This window comes from Cnephaeus nilssonii, assembly GCF_951640355.1.
Source record: "Cnephaeus nilssonii genome assembly, chromosome: 8".
Taxonomy (NCBI): domain Eukaryota; kingdom Metazoa; phylum Chordata; class Mammalia; order Chiroptera; family Vespertilionidae; genus Cnephaeus; species Cnephaeus nilssonii.
The window spans coordinates 99,976,500-99,992,764 of record NC_137079.1 but is presented as its reverse complement, the minus strand read 5'-3'; the positions used below and the strand labels follow the sequence as shown (position 1 = coordinate 99,992,764).

At 42.4% G+C, this 16,265-nt stretch overlaps 1 protein-coding gene across 7 annotated transcripts in view; it reads left to right on the top strand.

Annotated features, from left to right (window-relative positions):
- Positions 1–16,265, top strand: part of SMAD9 (SMAD family member 9) — an 85,035-nt gene that overhangs the window by 40,957 nt on the left and 27,813 nt on the right. For 4 of the 7 annotated variants that reach the window (XM_079779248.1, XM_079779247.1, XM_079779249.1 and 1 more), the window contains exons 3-4: positions 8,376–8,633; positions 13,781–14,002. In XM_079779248.1, the coding sequence (XP_079635374.1) occupies positions 8,376–8,633; positions 13,781–14,002 (480 nt within the window). The remainder of the gene's footprint in view (positions 1–8,375; positions 8,634–13,780; positions 14,003–16,265) is intronic. The other 3 variants (XM_079779251.1, XM_079779253.1, XM_079779252.1) reach the window with 3 other exon arrangements.

Genomic DNA, 16,265 nt, shown 5'->3' with positions numbered 1-16,265 from the left:
TTTTTTACAGAAAGGAAGGGAGAGAGATAGAGAGCTAGAAACATCGATGAGAGAGAAACATCGACCAGCTGCCTCCTGCACACCCCCCACCGGGGATGTGCCCGCAACCAATGTACATGCCCTTAACCGGAATCGAACCTGGGACCCTTCAGTCCGCAGGCCGACGCTCCATCCACTGAGCCAAACCGGTTTCGGCTAGTCATGTTTTCTTATCCATTACCTACCCTATGTCTTTTATTTTATTTTTTATGTTTTTAAAATATTTATTGTTGAAAGTATTACAGCTATCCCCTTCGTGTTTTTTCTTCCCCATTGACCCCTTGCACCCCACACCCACCCCTCCCAGGCCTTCACCACACTATTGTCTCTGTCCATGGGTTATGCATATATGCCTATAAGTTCCCCGGCTAATCACTGCCCCCCCCCCCCCCACTGCCTTCCTATGCTTCTATGTCTCTGGACCTATTTTTTTTATCAGTTTATTTTGTTCATTAGATTCCACATATAAGTGATATCATGTCATACTTATTTCTATGACTGGCTTATTTCATTTAGCATAATACTCCCAGGTCCATACTCTATGTCTTTTAATTGGAGCATTTAATCAATTTACATTTAAGGTTATTGCCTTTTTTTTCCCTATATACCTATGTTCCTCTCTCTATGTATATTTCTTCTTCTTCATAAAACAGTCCCTTGAACATTATTTGCAATACTGGTTCAATACTGATTTGGTGATAATGAGCTCCTTTAGCCTTTTTTTTTTTTGGTCTGGGAAGTTCTTTAATTTTCCTTCAATTTTAAATGATAGGATTGCTGGATAGAGTGGTCTTGGTTTCACGTTCTTGTTTTTCATTACTTCATCCAATTCCTCTGGCCGAAGTATTTCTGTTGAGAAATCAGCTGACAGCCTTTTGGAACTCCCTTGTAAGTAACTAACTGTGCCCTTCTTGCTGCTTTTAAGATTCTCTCTTTGTAAACTTTGCCTTTTTAATTACAATGTGTCTTGGTGTGGGCCTCTTTGGGTTCATCTTGTTTTTCCTTCAGCAGTTTCCTGTCATTATTTCTTCAAACGGTTTTTCTATCCCTTCCTTGCTCACTTTCTGATACTACTATGATTTGGATGTTGTTATGATTCACATTGTCCCAAAGTTCCCTTAAAAAAACAAGCAATCAGAGCAGCTAAAAGAAGATGCACATTCTTCTAAATTTAGCTGCTCTGATTGCTTGTGTTTTTTTCTACATTGTCTTCCAAATCACTGATTCAATTCTCTGCTTCATTCAACCTACTTTGTTTTTGTTGTTAATCTTCACCTGAGGATACGTTTTCCATTGCTTTTTAGAAGGAGTGGAAGGGTGGGAAGGAAAGGAAGAGAGCGAGAGAGAAACATCAACTTGGGAGAGACACATTGATTGGCTGCCTCCTGCCCTCCCCCCTGACTGGGGATGGGGAGTGAACACACAACCCACATAGTGCCCTTAACTGGGAGTCGAACCCTCAACCCTTTGGTGCACAGTCCAATTCCCTAATCACTGAGCAACACAGGCCATGGCCAGCCTACTTTTTATTTTATTCCTTCTAGTGTATTCTTGATATCAGATGTATTCTTTATTTCTGACTGCTTCTTTTTATATTTAAAAAAAAAACTTTATTGTTGAGAGTATTGCAAATGTCCCTCTTTTTCCCCCTCCATTGCCCCTCTCCACCCAGTTCCTGCCCCACCCCAGGCCTTCGCCACCCTATTGTCTGTGTATAGAGGTAATGTATATCTACACTAATAAAAGAGGAAGATGTAAATTGACTGTGCCTTCATGACGCCCACCAGCCAATCAGGAGTGAGTATGCAAATTAACCCAACAAAGATGGCAGGTTAATTTGCATATGCAGGTGCTGAGCGGCCAGGGGCAGGGCAACAATGCAGGAGTTCCGCTCCACCTCGGCCGCTCCAGTCCTCTGGGCAGCGTGGGAAGGCAGAAAGGCGGCTCCAGCTGGAGCGAAGGCGGTGCTGGCAGCCAGGGGAAGGAAGGCCCATTCTTGCATTAATCTTCGTGCATCGGGCCTCTAGTGTGCATATAAAATCTTTGTTTAATCTCTTCCCACTCCCCACCCCCTTCCCTCTGAAAATCATCAATCTATTCCATTTCCATGCCTCTGATTTTATTATATTTTATTCCCTTTCCACTTCTCCACCCTTCTTATCTGTCTCTACGTGGCTTCTCTTGTAAATCCTTAGTTATAATATTTCAATTGGTTTTTCAGGTTGGTTGCTCTGTAATTTAGTTGTAAATCTGATTTGGGGCTGGGAGCAAGTGGGCACAGCTTCCAGCTACTCTGCAGCCATCTTGGAATCTATCCTGTAATTTCCCCTTTACATAAAATACTCATCCTGTTTCAAAACCACATGATTTCTGAAAAAGATACAAAAGCTGTTTTCATCTCCGTATTTAACCCCCATATATACAGTAACTCCTTCCACTATTTTCCTTTGTGTAACACTTAAATATTAAGATAGTGTGGTATTTAAAGGGTGGCATAATATTGAAACAAATGTCTGAAAATTCACTATGTCATATTTGCAAGTAACAGTTGAAATGTGGAAATGGAATTTGCTATTTAGGAATAGCTATTGCTATGGATTGAATGTTTGTGTTCCCTCAAAATACATATGTTGAAAACCTAATGCCTAATGCATAAGGTGATGGTATTAACAGGAAGGGCCTCTTGGAGGCGATTAGGTAATGGGGGCAGAGCCTAATGTATAGGATTAGTGTCCTTATAAAGAGGCTTGAGAGAGGTCCCTGGCCCCTTCTACCATGTATGGACACAGTGAGAAGATGGCCCTCTGCAGCCAGGAAGAGGGCTCTCACCAGGACCCAACCATGCTGCACCCTGATCTCAGACTTCCGAGCTCCCAGAACTGTGAGAAATAAATTTCTGTTGTTTATAAGCCACCCGGTCTGTGGTATTTCTGTGATGGCAACCCAAATGGACTAAGACAGCTAAGTTTTTAATAAAAGTATTTAAAAATATGATCAGTGCAGACTTAAGGTAACTGAGTCCCTCTGACCAAATAACCAGGGTTATACTATCAGTTTTCTATACCAATATTCACTGCTTTTGGTTTTACCCAGATAGTAAAAGTTTATTATCAAGATATTTGTCTCAGTAAAGAAAAACATATTCTTTCTTTTCTTTTGATGCCTCGATCTACATGCCATGAAGAATAGAAGTATATCCATTCAGGAGTCTACGAGTCATTTTGTTTATTAATGGTAGGAATACACTGTAGAAATCTCACATGAAAACTGAAGTCACAGAAATTATTCAAATTTCTCTTCATTAAAAAAGAAAAATGAGTGTTTATTTGAAATTTGTTAACATTGTGATGAAGAAGCATCATTGAAAAGAAGCCATATGTCATTTACTACTTTGCAGCCCCTCCCTTTCAGACTATTCATGAGGCAAGTCATCTTTTTATTCCTGCATATTCATAGAATACATATTGGGAAATTCAGAGGCTTATTGTGCAGGTCACTTTTTCATGGTGATGTTGAGTGTTTATTCTTTAATGTCATAGATAGTATATACAAATATGGCTTTTAAAGGGGAAGGAATCATTTGTTTCTCTGATACTCTTACCTGTTGTGGTTTAGTTTCCAACTTTTCATTCACCTGTTTGAGTTTGTATTCTGCATGTAGAAGTGAGAATTATTACTTGTTAAGAAAGAGATAAATGTATTATGGTAGGTAATCTGTAGATTTTGTAATTGATATTGTTGTTGTCTGTTTACTTGCAAATATTTGCTTTTCATGAAAGTTTGTATCAATACTTGCAGGTGGTAAGAAATTGATAGTGTGATTAAAAACAAGAGCTACCCCATCCATCTCCAGGAACAACCTCTTTTAATCGTTCTTGCTTAGTTCTTATTCTACTTCCCTGTATTATTACTAAAAATTATAGAGGTAACTCTATATAATGTGCTTATACATTGGTTTCCAAAATTTATCACCTTAAGATAATTTCATTGATTCTAATATGAAAGATGAGAATTTAGTTAATTTACATTACCTTCTTTCTTTCTCCCTCTTCTTGATTCTCAATATTTATATTTTAGTTTATAGTTATGTTATTTTTTTGGCAATCCTATTGGTTTCCATTGTGGGATTTGGGGATCAGAATTATTTTCACAAGTCTCCATAAAACTAAGTCTTAGTGAGGCCACAAAGAACCCCCACACTTCTCCCAAAGCTTCTAAATAGAGATTCCTTATCTAAATGTGGCTGCCAGTTTTATCTGGAAAGGCCCACAAACCCAAGCATCAGTAGAATAGGGATAATTTTGGTGTCTTGTTGTCTGGAGTAAGGCTGGTGACCAGATCTGATCTCAAGCTTGATAATAGCTGTGAACCCCCAGCTAGCCTCAGTGGCTTGGTTTGCCTGGATAGGCTTCTCCAGAACTCAGGAGAAGCCAAGATGTTTGAGTTTCCATCTAATCTTGCTGAGGCTTTATCAAGAACATGCATTTGGCCCTGGCCGGTTTGGCTCAGCGGATGGAGCGTCGGCCTGCGGACTGAGGGGTCCCAGGTTCGATTCCGGTCAAGGGCATGTACCTTGGTTGCGGGCACATCCCCAGTAGGGGGCGTGCAGGAGGCAGCTGATCGATGTTTCTCTCTCATCGATGTTTCTAACTCTCTGTCCCTCTCCCTTCCTCTCTGTGAAAAATCAATAAAATATATTTAAAAAAAAAAAAGAACATGCATTTGTTGTGTTTTCTCTCAAGGAAGATCTCTAACTGGATCTCATCCCTTTTATTTTTATTGAAGGTTATGTCAGTGTGTGTGTGTGTGTGTGTGTGTGTGTGTGTGTGTGTGTGTGAAATCGGAAGTCGGATGCACATAGGTTGATAAATTTACCAGATTTTTTATTTTGTTTTTTAGTTATAGTTTCTAGTATCTGATATTATATGCATGGAGCCTTTTGTTGGATGCTTTTGCAAAACTGATGTTGATAATCACAACATGAAGCAAGTCTTCCCAGTACATGGGCATGTTTCCTGTATAGATAACCAAATTGACTCTAGTAAAAAAAAAAAAAGATACCACTCTAAAGTCAGACAGTAAACAGAGGATTTTAAGCAATCATAGTCCATCATGGCACCTTTATAATATGGAATTAAACAATAGACGCTGCCAGAAGCCTGATGACTTATATTTGAAATTCACAGAGCATCCTCACTATCCATCCTTCTTCAAAACAGCCACATACTCAGTGTGGCATTGTAACTCCCTAAACTAATGAGCTATTCCAAAGAATTATTGCTGATGTTGATAACAATTCCAAATAGAAAAGCTGGCTTGTACCTTGGAGGAAAACCGTTATTAATGGACAATTTCATCATAGTGGTGAAGACAGTGTGTTTTGCTTGCTTCAGCCCACTGTTACTCTAATATATAAAAGCTCTGGGTCCATCATGACTGGAGGCTCGGCCAACCAGAAGTTAGTCCTGCAGTTAACGCTGGGTTGCCATGGCAAGCCAGCACTGACTGCTGGGGCTGCAGGCGTGGTGACCCAGCACTGACTGCTGATGGGGCTGCGAATCAGGCCCAGAGAGAGGCCTGAAGAGAGAAGCAGGGTCTGATCCATAGCCTGTGTGGCAGCTGTTGATCAGCACTTGCCTGTCTCTTTCCCTCTGGGTGGAGTCAGCAGCCATGCCTCCATTTCTCTCCAGACCTACACTGGGGCTGCTGATCAGCCCCTCCTTTCTGATCAGGCCCCATTGATAGGCCCAGAGACACTGACTGTCATAAAAACCGGCCAATCAGAACCAAATCTGGGTGAAGTGTGAGGAGCCAATGGCTGCCTAGGAGGCAGAGCTTTTGATGCTGACTGGCATAGAAACCGACCAATCAGAACCAAATTGGCTGGCAGAGGAGGGCAGTTAGGGGCAAGATCAGGCCTGCAGGGGAGGGCAGTTGGGGGTGAGATCAGGCCAGCAGGGGAGGGCAGTTAGGGGTGATCAGGCAGGCAGAGGCAGTTAGGGGCAATCAGGCTGGCAGGGAAGGGCAGTTGGGGGCGAGATCAGGCTGGCAGGGGAGGGCAGTTAGGGGTGATCAGAGAGGCAGGCAGAGGCAGTTAGGGGTGATCAGGCAGGCAAGCAGGTGAGCAGTTAGGAGCCAGTGGTCCCAGATAGCGAGAGGGATGTCTGACTGCCCACAGGGATCGGGCCTAAACCAGCAGTCAGACATCCCCTAAGGGGTCCCTGATTAGAGAGGGTGCAGGTTGGGTTAAGGGAACCCCCCTCCTTACACAAATTTCATGCACCAGGGCACTAGTCTATACTAATAAAAGCCTAGGTGGCCCTTGCGCCCTTGCATGATGTCCTCATGTCATCACAAGATGGCCACCCCCACATTGTCATAAGATATCTGCCCCCAGGGCATCACAAGATGGCCACTACAAGATGGCCAGCAGGGTAGGGCAGTTGTGGGTGATCAGGCTGGCAGGGTAGGGCAGTTGTGGGCGATCAGGCTGGCAGGGGAGGGCAGTTGGGGGTGATCGGGTCAGCAAGGGAGGGCAGTTGGGGGCGACTGGGCCTGCAGGGGAGGGCAGTTTGGGGGACCAGACCTGCAGGGGAGAGCAGTTGAGGGGGGGACCAGGCCTGCAGGGGAGGGCAGCTGGGGCGATTGGGCCAGCAGGGTAGGGCAGTGGGGGCGATCAGGCTGGCAGGCAGAAGCGGTTAGGACAATCAGTCAGGCAGGCAGGCAGGCGAGTGTTTAGGAGCCAGCAGTCCCGGATTGTGAGAGGGATGTCCGACTGCCAGTTTAGGGGATTGGCCCTAAACCGGCAGTTGGACATCCCCCAAGAGGTCCCAGATTGGAGAGGGTGCATGCTAGGCTGAGGGAACCCTCCCCCCCATGCACAAATTTCATGCACTGGGCCTCTTGTTATAAATAAGTATTCTCCTCATAAGTTCCTAGGCCAATAGATGTAAAGATTAAGCAGATGATATCCCCTATCTGAGAGGGCAATCTGGGGGAACCCAATAATTATGTTGTTTTGTGATGAAAGTGCTCTGGAGTTGTGTCTGTTGCTAATACATTTTGCATTAAAATCAAAGTTTAGATAGCAAAAAGAAAAAAAAAAGAATTATTTTCCCTTAGAAAAGCCTGGTCCATTGCCTTCTAGCATCCAGCATTGGTGATGGGAAGTCATAAGTCAGTTTTAGTTTCATTTCTTTGTAGGTGACTTTGAGGTGATCCTCTGGGAGCTTTTAGAATATTCCACTTGTCTAGATGTTTGAAATTCAATATGGTATGACTAGGTTTGGATCTGTTTTTATTCATTGGGATGTGCACTTTTGTTCTCTTCAATCTGATGACATGGATTCTTCTATAGTTCTGAAAATTTTTCTTTGGCTATTTCTTGAATCAATTTTTTTTTCTATTTTCTCTGCTTCTCTGTCTGCATTTACATTGGTCATAGATTGTAGCTCAATAACACTTATGGAATATCTTCTTTCTGTTGGGCATTGTGACACTTCAGAAGTCAATAGGAGCCATGAATGCCTGGACAGTGCTTGCCCTAGAGAATTGTATCAGTTCCTAAGTTTTTGTACAGAATCAGGATCAAGAAAACTCATGTTCTTCTTAAAGTGTGTAACCCAGAAGGGAAATGCTAAATGAACGGGCTTTATTTATAAGTTCTCTATTACCTTTTACTTATTCACTTTTATTATTATTCACTGTTTATCTTTTACAAAATAACTTTTAGTTGCCTTTATATCTTTCTGGTAAGACCAGGTAGCATGTTTTTACTTTAGCAGCACTACTGAGCTAAAATTTAGGTTGGTCTTCTAAATAATTCAACATGGTCTCTGAGGGGAAAATATTTTGTACGTCACTTATTATTTTATAGCAAGCAATGAAAACCTATTTTGCCTTAAACAGACAAACAAACAAACACTTTATTGGCAGAATAAAAGGAAGACACGAACAATTAAATCTTCAGAAGACCAAGTAGTAGGACAGGTTTGCTAATTTCTGTGGTAGGAATAAATAGGCAGTTTCTATTTAGAATGCTGACCTCACAATGATTCTCCTCTACACTTTTTGTTAATTGTTACATTCTTAAACAGATTCATGCTTTAAGGAGAGAAACCATTGGTTTAGCTTGATTCACAAGCTCACTTTTTGGGAAAAGATGGGACTACAATTGACAATTCACAATGAACACTAAGAATGGTGAAACAGTACTTCCCAAAGGAAAAACAAAGCTTTATCATAAAAAAGATTGGACAAAAACAGCAAGTGTAAACTCTGTTTTGTGCCGATGAGCCAATGTCAATTCTAACCCACTGGTTTCTTTCTCATGCTAGTGCTGCCGCCTGTATTGGTGCCGAGACACAGTGAATATAACCCCCAGCTGAGCCTTCTGGCCAAGTTCTGCAGTGCCTCCCTCCACAGTGAGCCACTCCTGCCGCACAACGCCACCTACCCTGACTCTCTCCAGCAGCCTCCCTGCTCTGCATTCCCTCCCTCGTCAGGGCAAGCATTCTCACAGTCCCTGTGCACAGCCAGCTACTCTCACTCCCCAGGAAGCCCTTCAGAGCCAGAAAGCCCCTATCAACACTCAGGTCAGTAAAAGCTGCTGGTCTATGTGGTATACAATTCAACACAATTATGGTGTGATCATCATAATTTTTAATCACTGTAACTCATGTTCATGTAGAGCTTTACAGTTCACATGGCCATCTCTTTTGTGCTCTTGGACCCTGCCCAGCCTCTAAGATGATCAGTACTATATCCATTTTGGAGCAGTTATCCTGGAGCTACAACATGCCTTTGCTCTGGTTTTTGGTCCCAATCCTTTGGAAGCTCTCAGAAATTAAATGGACTTGAATAGCATCCTTTGGAATTTTGAGGTGTTTTTTTGTTTGTTTGGTTTTGTTTTCTAAAGCCAGTAGCAATAAGCTTATAATAAGCTTTTCTAAGCTGAGCAAAAAGAGCTGACCGGAGGGCAAGCAATGAGTGCCTCTTTCAACAATCAAAGGGAGACTCTCCTACAAAGGATGTGTAGGGCAGAAGGAGGCCCCAGTTCCAGGCAGTGCATTCTCCCTTTTTGCTATGGGAAGTAAGCACAGCATCTGAAGCACTGACCTGGTCAATCGATATTTGTTGAATTTAAAAAACATGTAGAAGGGAGAGGGAGAACCAAGCCCATAGCGATAATTGCATGTAGTATCATACCTATAAAGTAGTTTTAATTTAGACAATGAAAAAAAGATTTTATGTACCTCAGGAGTGTGAGAAAATATCCTGAGCTAACAAGTTCCTATAAGCATGCATAAATGCATTAGGTGCCAGATATTGTGATCTGCCTCATTCATTTCTTCATATATTCATTTATTTAACAGATATTTATGGAACTCATACTATATGCAAGCATTGCCTTAGGGTGCCAAAAGTAAAATTAAAAGATTAATAAAAATTATCCCCATCCTCAAAAAATTCATAAAATGTGGGAAGGTAAAGAAGTTGCCTCTTCCCCTTAGAGTTATTCCTTTCTTCCTTTTAGTAGATGTACCCCCTCAAGCAGTACATCTACTATTTAAATTCTTCACATCTACAATATTCCATTATATAGGTATATCACATTTTAAAAAATTCATTTATTGGTCTATGGATATTTGTGTGTTTTTTTCCATCTTTAGGCTATTGTGAATAATGCTGATATGAACATTGATGTGCAAGTATCTGTTTGAGTCACTGCTTTTAATTCCTGTGGGAATATACTGAGGAGTAGGACAGCTGGGTCATACAGTAACTCTTTATATTAAGCCCCTTAATTTTATAGACAGATTTACTCCAGGACCTGCTGAAGGGTCATCTTGTTTTATAACTTTTTCACCAGTGTTACAGTTCATTTTCTCAAAGGGAAATACCTTATTCATGGTTATTCGGTATGGTCAGATGACCACCTGCAGTGCCTGTTAAAGCATACATGGCTGCATTCAACCACTGATCTATAGACTCAGAATTTCTGGGGGTTTGGCCAGGAACCTGCATTTATTTACCCATTCATTCATTCATTCATTCATTTATTTACTTTTATTTAAATACTAGAGGCCCAGTGCATGAATTTCTTGCATGGCATGTGTGTGTGTGTGTGTGTGTGTGTGTGTGTGTGTGTGTGTCCCTCAGCCCAGCCTGCACCCTTTCCAAACTGGGACTTCCTCAAGGGATGTCCGACTGCCCTTTTAGGCCCGATCCAGACAATCGGACATCCCATTCACAATCCAGGACTGCTGGCTCCCAACCTCTCACCTGCCTGCATGCCTGATTGCCCCTAACCGCTTCTGCCTACCAGCCTGATCACTCCCTAACTACTCCCCTGCCAGCCTGTTCAATGCCTAACTGCTCCCCTGCTGGCCCATTTGCAAGCCTTGTCATCCCTAACTGCCCTCCCCTGCCAGCCTGGTCGCCCCCAACTAACCTCCCCTGCACGCCTGGTCTCCCCTAACTGCCCTCCCCTGCAGGCCTGGTCTCCCCTAACTGACCTCCCCTGCAGGCCTGGTCACCCCTAACTTCCCTCCCCTGCTGGCCCAGTCACCCCTAACTTCCCGGCCTTGCCAGTCTGGTTGATCCTAACTGCCCTCCCCTGCCAGCCTGGTTGCCCCCAACTAACCTCCCCTGCAGGCCTGGTCTCCCCTAACTGCCCTCTCCTGCTGGCCTGGTCCCCCCAACTTCCATCCCCTGCAGGCCTGGGTCCCCCCCAACTGCCCTCCCCTGCTGGCCTGCCCCCCCCCAACTGCCCTTCCCTGCTGGCCATCTTGTGGCTGCCATATTGGACCACATGGGGGTGACCATCTTGTGTGTTGGAGTGAGGGTCAATTTGCATATTGCCTCTTTATTATATAGGATATTTTTATTAATTTTTGAGAAGAAGTGAGGGAGGGAGAGAGAGACAGAGAAACATTGATCTGAGAGAGAAACATTGATCAGCTGTCCCCTGTAAATGCTCTGACTGAGGATTGAACTCAATCCCTGGGCATGTGCCCTGACCTAGAATCAAGCCAGTGACCTTATGGTGCATGGAACAACCCTTAATGAACTGAGCCACATAGGCCACGTCAGAATCTGCATTTTTAACAAGTTTCACTGGTGATTTTCATGCACACTTAAGTGTGAGAACTACTTGAATGGACAATTCAACAAAGGCAGACTGATTCAAAATTTTAAGCTGTTGAACTCTAACATTTATATAACATACTGACATTAGGAATGCATACAGAAGGAATCAGTTATTCTGAGGTTCTCTTTAAAGAGTTTTTCTTCTGCCTCAGGATTTTTTATTGTGTAATGAATTAATTCTGATAAGATAGTATCTACTTGTTGCACATCATTTTCTTAACCATGTTCACTTTCCAATCATCTATATATATAAAAGCCCAGCAACCAGAATGGCGGAATGACCAGAATGACCAGTGGCTATGATGCGCACTGCAGCAGCCAACCAGCCTGATCTGGGCCCTGATTGGCCCCCAATACCCCGATCAGGGGCAGGACTGGCTGGCTAACTGCCATGGCCCCTCCCCCCACTGGCCTGGTCCAATAGGCCCCATTGGGGTGGGCTGGCTGGACCCCACCTGTGCACGAACTCATGCACCAGGCCTCTAGTAGGACTGGTATTTGGGGAGAAGAACCCTTCTCAGTGTGCCTTGGGCTCAAGGTTATAATCAGGTTTCAGCTATCCTGTATTTGGGGGCATATTTGAACTATCTCAGAGACAGAACATTGCTGTGGCCATTGTACAGACCATGACAACAGAGGAGCTGAAAATTAAGCTAATTTCAAAGGGTTAGCTTTCTCTGTTATAAAAGCCAGATAACAGGCTCTTCTGTTACTGAGAAAAGCTAGGAGAATAGCTCCTCAGTTTGAAAATCTTATGAAAGCATTTAAACTCAATGATAAGTCATAAGTCAGAGGGAAAACTATTCAACCCTTTAGTGAGGAGCTTAGGACAACCCACTTCCCCTGTAGGACACTCACAGTATCACTTATTATGTTACTGGTCTCTAGCAAAAACACTGTCCACCAAGGAGTTTAACAGCCAAAAAGGTTGGGTCAGGTTGTCTTTGTGTAGTTTATCAGTTTGACATTCCTTTGTTTTACTTCTTTCTTATAGTCAACACACCACCTCTGTTTTATTATGCCACAGAAACCCCAGAGAACCAGAATGGCTGACCTGTAGATGCCACAACTGATAGTCATTTAGTGCTATCAATGCCTAATGGAGATAAATTTGCAGATGAACAGCTAAATGTATCTATTTTGCAGGAGTGTTTTCTGTTACCCCCAAATAAAACAAATAAAAGTCCAAACAAAACCAAATGTTCTTGCCTTCTATTTCCCAAGTGATTTAAGGGGCAGGTAGTATGGCTTTCTTTGCATTTTAACTTTGGCATTCCTCAGTGCCATAGAGTGGACATTTGTTTAGCATCCTGTTTACTAGAATACATTAACCTTTTATTTTAACTTAACATTTGTAGTTCTTGATGTTTACTATGGAATTGGATATTTAAGAAGTTAACAATTTTTTCCCATTTCTGTTTTTACTATAGATTTAGAATGGTGTCTTTCATTGAGGCTTGGAGAGGTGCTCTTAGAAATAGATGTAAATAGCATTTTTACAAAATGTGTCTTACAATAGACTAGAAAAATGTTGGTCTACTTTAGTGTTCATATAGAGCATGTAGTGATTTTGTATAAATACCATTTTGATACCCTGGATATGAGTTGGGGAAAGAATCTGCATACCTAACAAGTTCCCAGGTGATGCAGGCCTGCAGTTCCATGAACCACACTGAGTGGGGAGGGTCCAAAGGACTATACTACTTAAAGTATCCCAATTCTTTTATAAGTTAAGGACCTTTTGTAAATCAGATAGCCCCCTAATTTATCTGTTTTAAAAATGTATATTTAGTGCATAATGGAACACACTTTAGGTACAAGAATTACAAGGATATTCAAAGAAAAGAAAGATTATACAATCCATAGAAGGGTAGAGAAAAAGTGTGGGTGACAAAGAACTCTGAACTTTTATTAGTCACTTAACTGAAAAATTTGGGGTGAAAACATAACATTCATGGATTTCCTAATGAAATATATAGCTCTCTTTAAAATATCTTTATGTCATAAGTAATTAAGTATTCCATTTGTACATTAAAGAGAATGTGAGTTTATTTAGATAGAATTTTATTTTCTTTCTTAAATAATTTAAAGTGCTATCCAATGTTTCTGATTTGGTTTTGTCATATCCAAACTATTATATTTCATCTTTCATTTGTTAGGGAATGGTACTCTTTGCCACAGGGACTCAGTGTGGCATACAGTAAGAGTAATACGCTATCTTTCTCATGCGGAAATGAAGTGACCTGCCAGTTTTCTTTGATCTGTGTTTCTTCTAGAGGTGATGAACTTTACATGGATCCACTCATATTCTTGTTTGCTTGGCCCCCTCAATACTCATAGATATGTGTACAAATACTGTAAGTATGGGAGAGTCACTAGGTCAGTGGCCTTGGCCATAGATGCATTAACCAGATAAGCTCACCACAGTTTTCATTAAAGTGATAGATTTGAAATGATTGTAAGGCAGCTTACTTGGTCTTGCAGCCAACTTTCTGCTTAGCAGCATTAATGTAAATCTCCTGATGAAATCAGGACATGGGAAGCCCAAGCACTATGGTAGTAATGTGCTATCTGGTTTGCTTTCTTTCAGACTTTCGGCCAGTTTGCTATGAGGAGCCCCAGCACTGGTGCTCAGTTGCCTACTATGAACTGAACCACCGAATTGGTGAGACGTTCCAGGCTTCCTCCCGAAGTGTACTTATAGATGGATTCACAGACCCTTCAAATAACAGGAACAGATTCTGTCTTGGACTTCTTTCTAATGTAAACAGAAACTCAACAATAGAAAATACCAGGAGACACATAGGAAAGGGTAAAAGAAATATGTAATTTCTTTTTCTGTTCTTCTGAGCTAAAACATGGAAACAGAAACAAGCCGTTCATTGGCCATGTAACCTATTGGGATGGCACAGGGCTGGGTTTCTCTGCCTATAAAGTGGGCATGACATCTTTTGCGGGGTGGCATAGTGTGCATATAATGAAAACAAACAAGATGATAAATGGGAATACAGGATGAAATCCTATCTAATTAAGAGTGAATATGCAAATTGACCATCACACCATCACAAAGACGGAGGCACTCAGTTCCCTCAGCCCTGCCAGAGTCCCCCAGTCCTTTCAGCCCCACTTGGGGTGGGCGGGGGGGTGGTGGCAGGCACGTGGTGTGGCCAGACCCACCCTCAGTCTCCCAGCTGCCCAGGGCTGGCCGGAGGTGCAGGCAAGCCTTGGATGGCGGCTGCCCAGCCACCTAGGGCCTGCTCGAGGCACAGGCAAGCCTCAGATGGTGGCTGCCCAGCTGCCCAGGGCCACCCAAGGCTCAGGTAACCAGGGCCAGCCGAGGCTTGCGCTGCCAGCAGTGGCAGCAGCAGAGGTGTGATGTGGGCGTCGCCTTCCCCTGATCGCCAGGTCGCCTCTTGCCCCTGAGGACTCCCAGACTGTGAGAGGGGGCAGGCCGGGCTGAGGGACCCCCCCCCCTCCAGTGCATGAATTTTCATGCACCGAGCCTCTAGTTATTAAATAAAAGGATTGTGGATTATTTTTGAGTTGCCCAAAGAGGCTAGATAACTTCTGAAGAAGAAGAATTCTGGCTGGCTGATTATTTATATGAGGTAAGGCTACCTTTGGAGACTTAGAAGCTAGGGAGTTAAACATCCTGAGTTATTTATTTTGGGGAATGACTGGGGCTCTCCTGTGTCCAGGCATTGTTACAACAGCCCATGGCACAAGCCTCTATGGGGTCTGGCCAATGATGTTTTTGAAGCTTCCTTTATTGGCAGAGTCAATGGTTTAGTGGCAGGCCTGGTTGAGGATCTTTAAAACATTTTCTTTTATTTTAGAATAGTTGGTAGTGTCTCAGTGATACCTCCCTGTTCACTATCATGTCAGACTGTTCTGGAATCACAGGTGTAAAGAAACTTGAGAGCCAATTGATCTTTTCTCTTCCCATCCAGCACTCAGACCACCTTTGGAAAGGAGCCACATGAGCCTTTTCTTTCATTATTTCATGTGGTGATGCATTCTAATATTCTTCCTAACATGCCTCCTGAGTGCCTCCTGTTGTAGTAAATGTACAAGCCATTGATTAAAAACATTCATTTAATTCATTCATTGATGTTGACTCTTAATGGTGACAATTACTTTATTTTTATTCATATTCTGTATTTTACCATGTAGTTTTGAAGTGGCTTCCAAGAAACCTTTGCAGTGAAATGATAAGTGAAAAATAGAAAATCAGAAACTGGGGGTAAAGGGGACAGAGAAAAATACAAGCATGTCATCCTTAGGGTTAGCATTGTGATTGTGATTAAAATTTCACTATAGGTTTCTTGACAGGGAGATCAGAAAAGGGACCTCAATCTATAATATAATTTTTAAAAGAGTTTTTATTAATTTCAGAGAGAGGAAGGGAGAGAGAAAAATCAATGATGAGAGAGACAACATGGATAAGCTGCTTCCTGCATGCCACCTACTGGGGATCATAGGTGTTCGATTTTTGTCCAGTCTCTTCCCGCACCCCCCACACCTTATTTCCCCCGAGAATTGTTAGTCTACTTCCTTTCTATGCCCCTGATTCTATTATATTCACCAGTTTATTCTGTTCATCATATTTTTTATTGACTTGATTTTTAGATTCACTTGTTGATAGATATGTATTTGTTGTTCATAATTTTTATCTTTACCTTTTTTCTTCTTCCTCCTCTTCTTAAAGAATACCTTTCATGGGGCATCCATGGGGAGGGGTGTGGGATGGGAATGGGGGGATGAGGACAAATATGTGACACCTTAATCAATAAAGAAATTTAAAAAAATACCTTTCAGCCTTTCATATAATACTGGTTTGGTGGTGATGAACTCCTTTAGCTTTTTCTTATGTGAAGCTCTTTATCTGGCCTTCAATTCTGAATGATAGCTTTGCTGGGTAGAGTAGTCTTGGTTGTAGGTTCTTGCTATTCATCACTTTGAATATTTCTTGCCACTCCTGTCTGGCCTGCATAGTTTCTGTTGAGAAATCAGCTGACAATCGTATGGGTGCTCCCTTGTAAGTAACTAACTGGTTTTCTCTTGCTGCTTGTAAG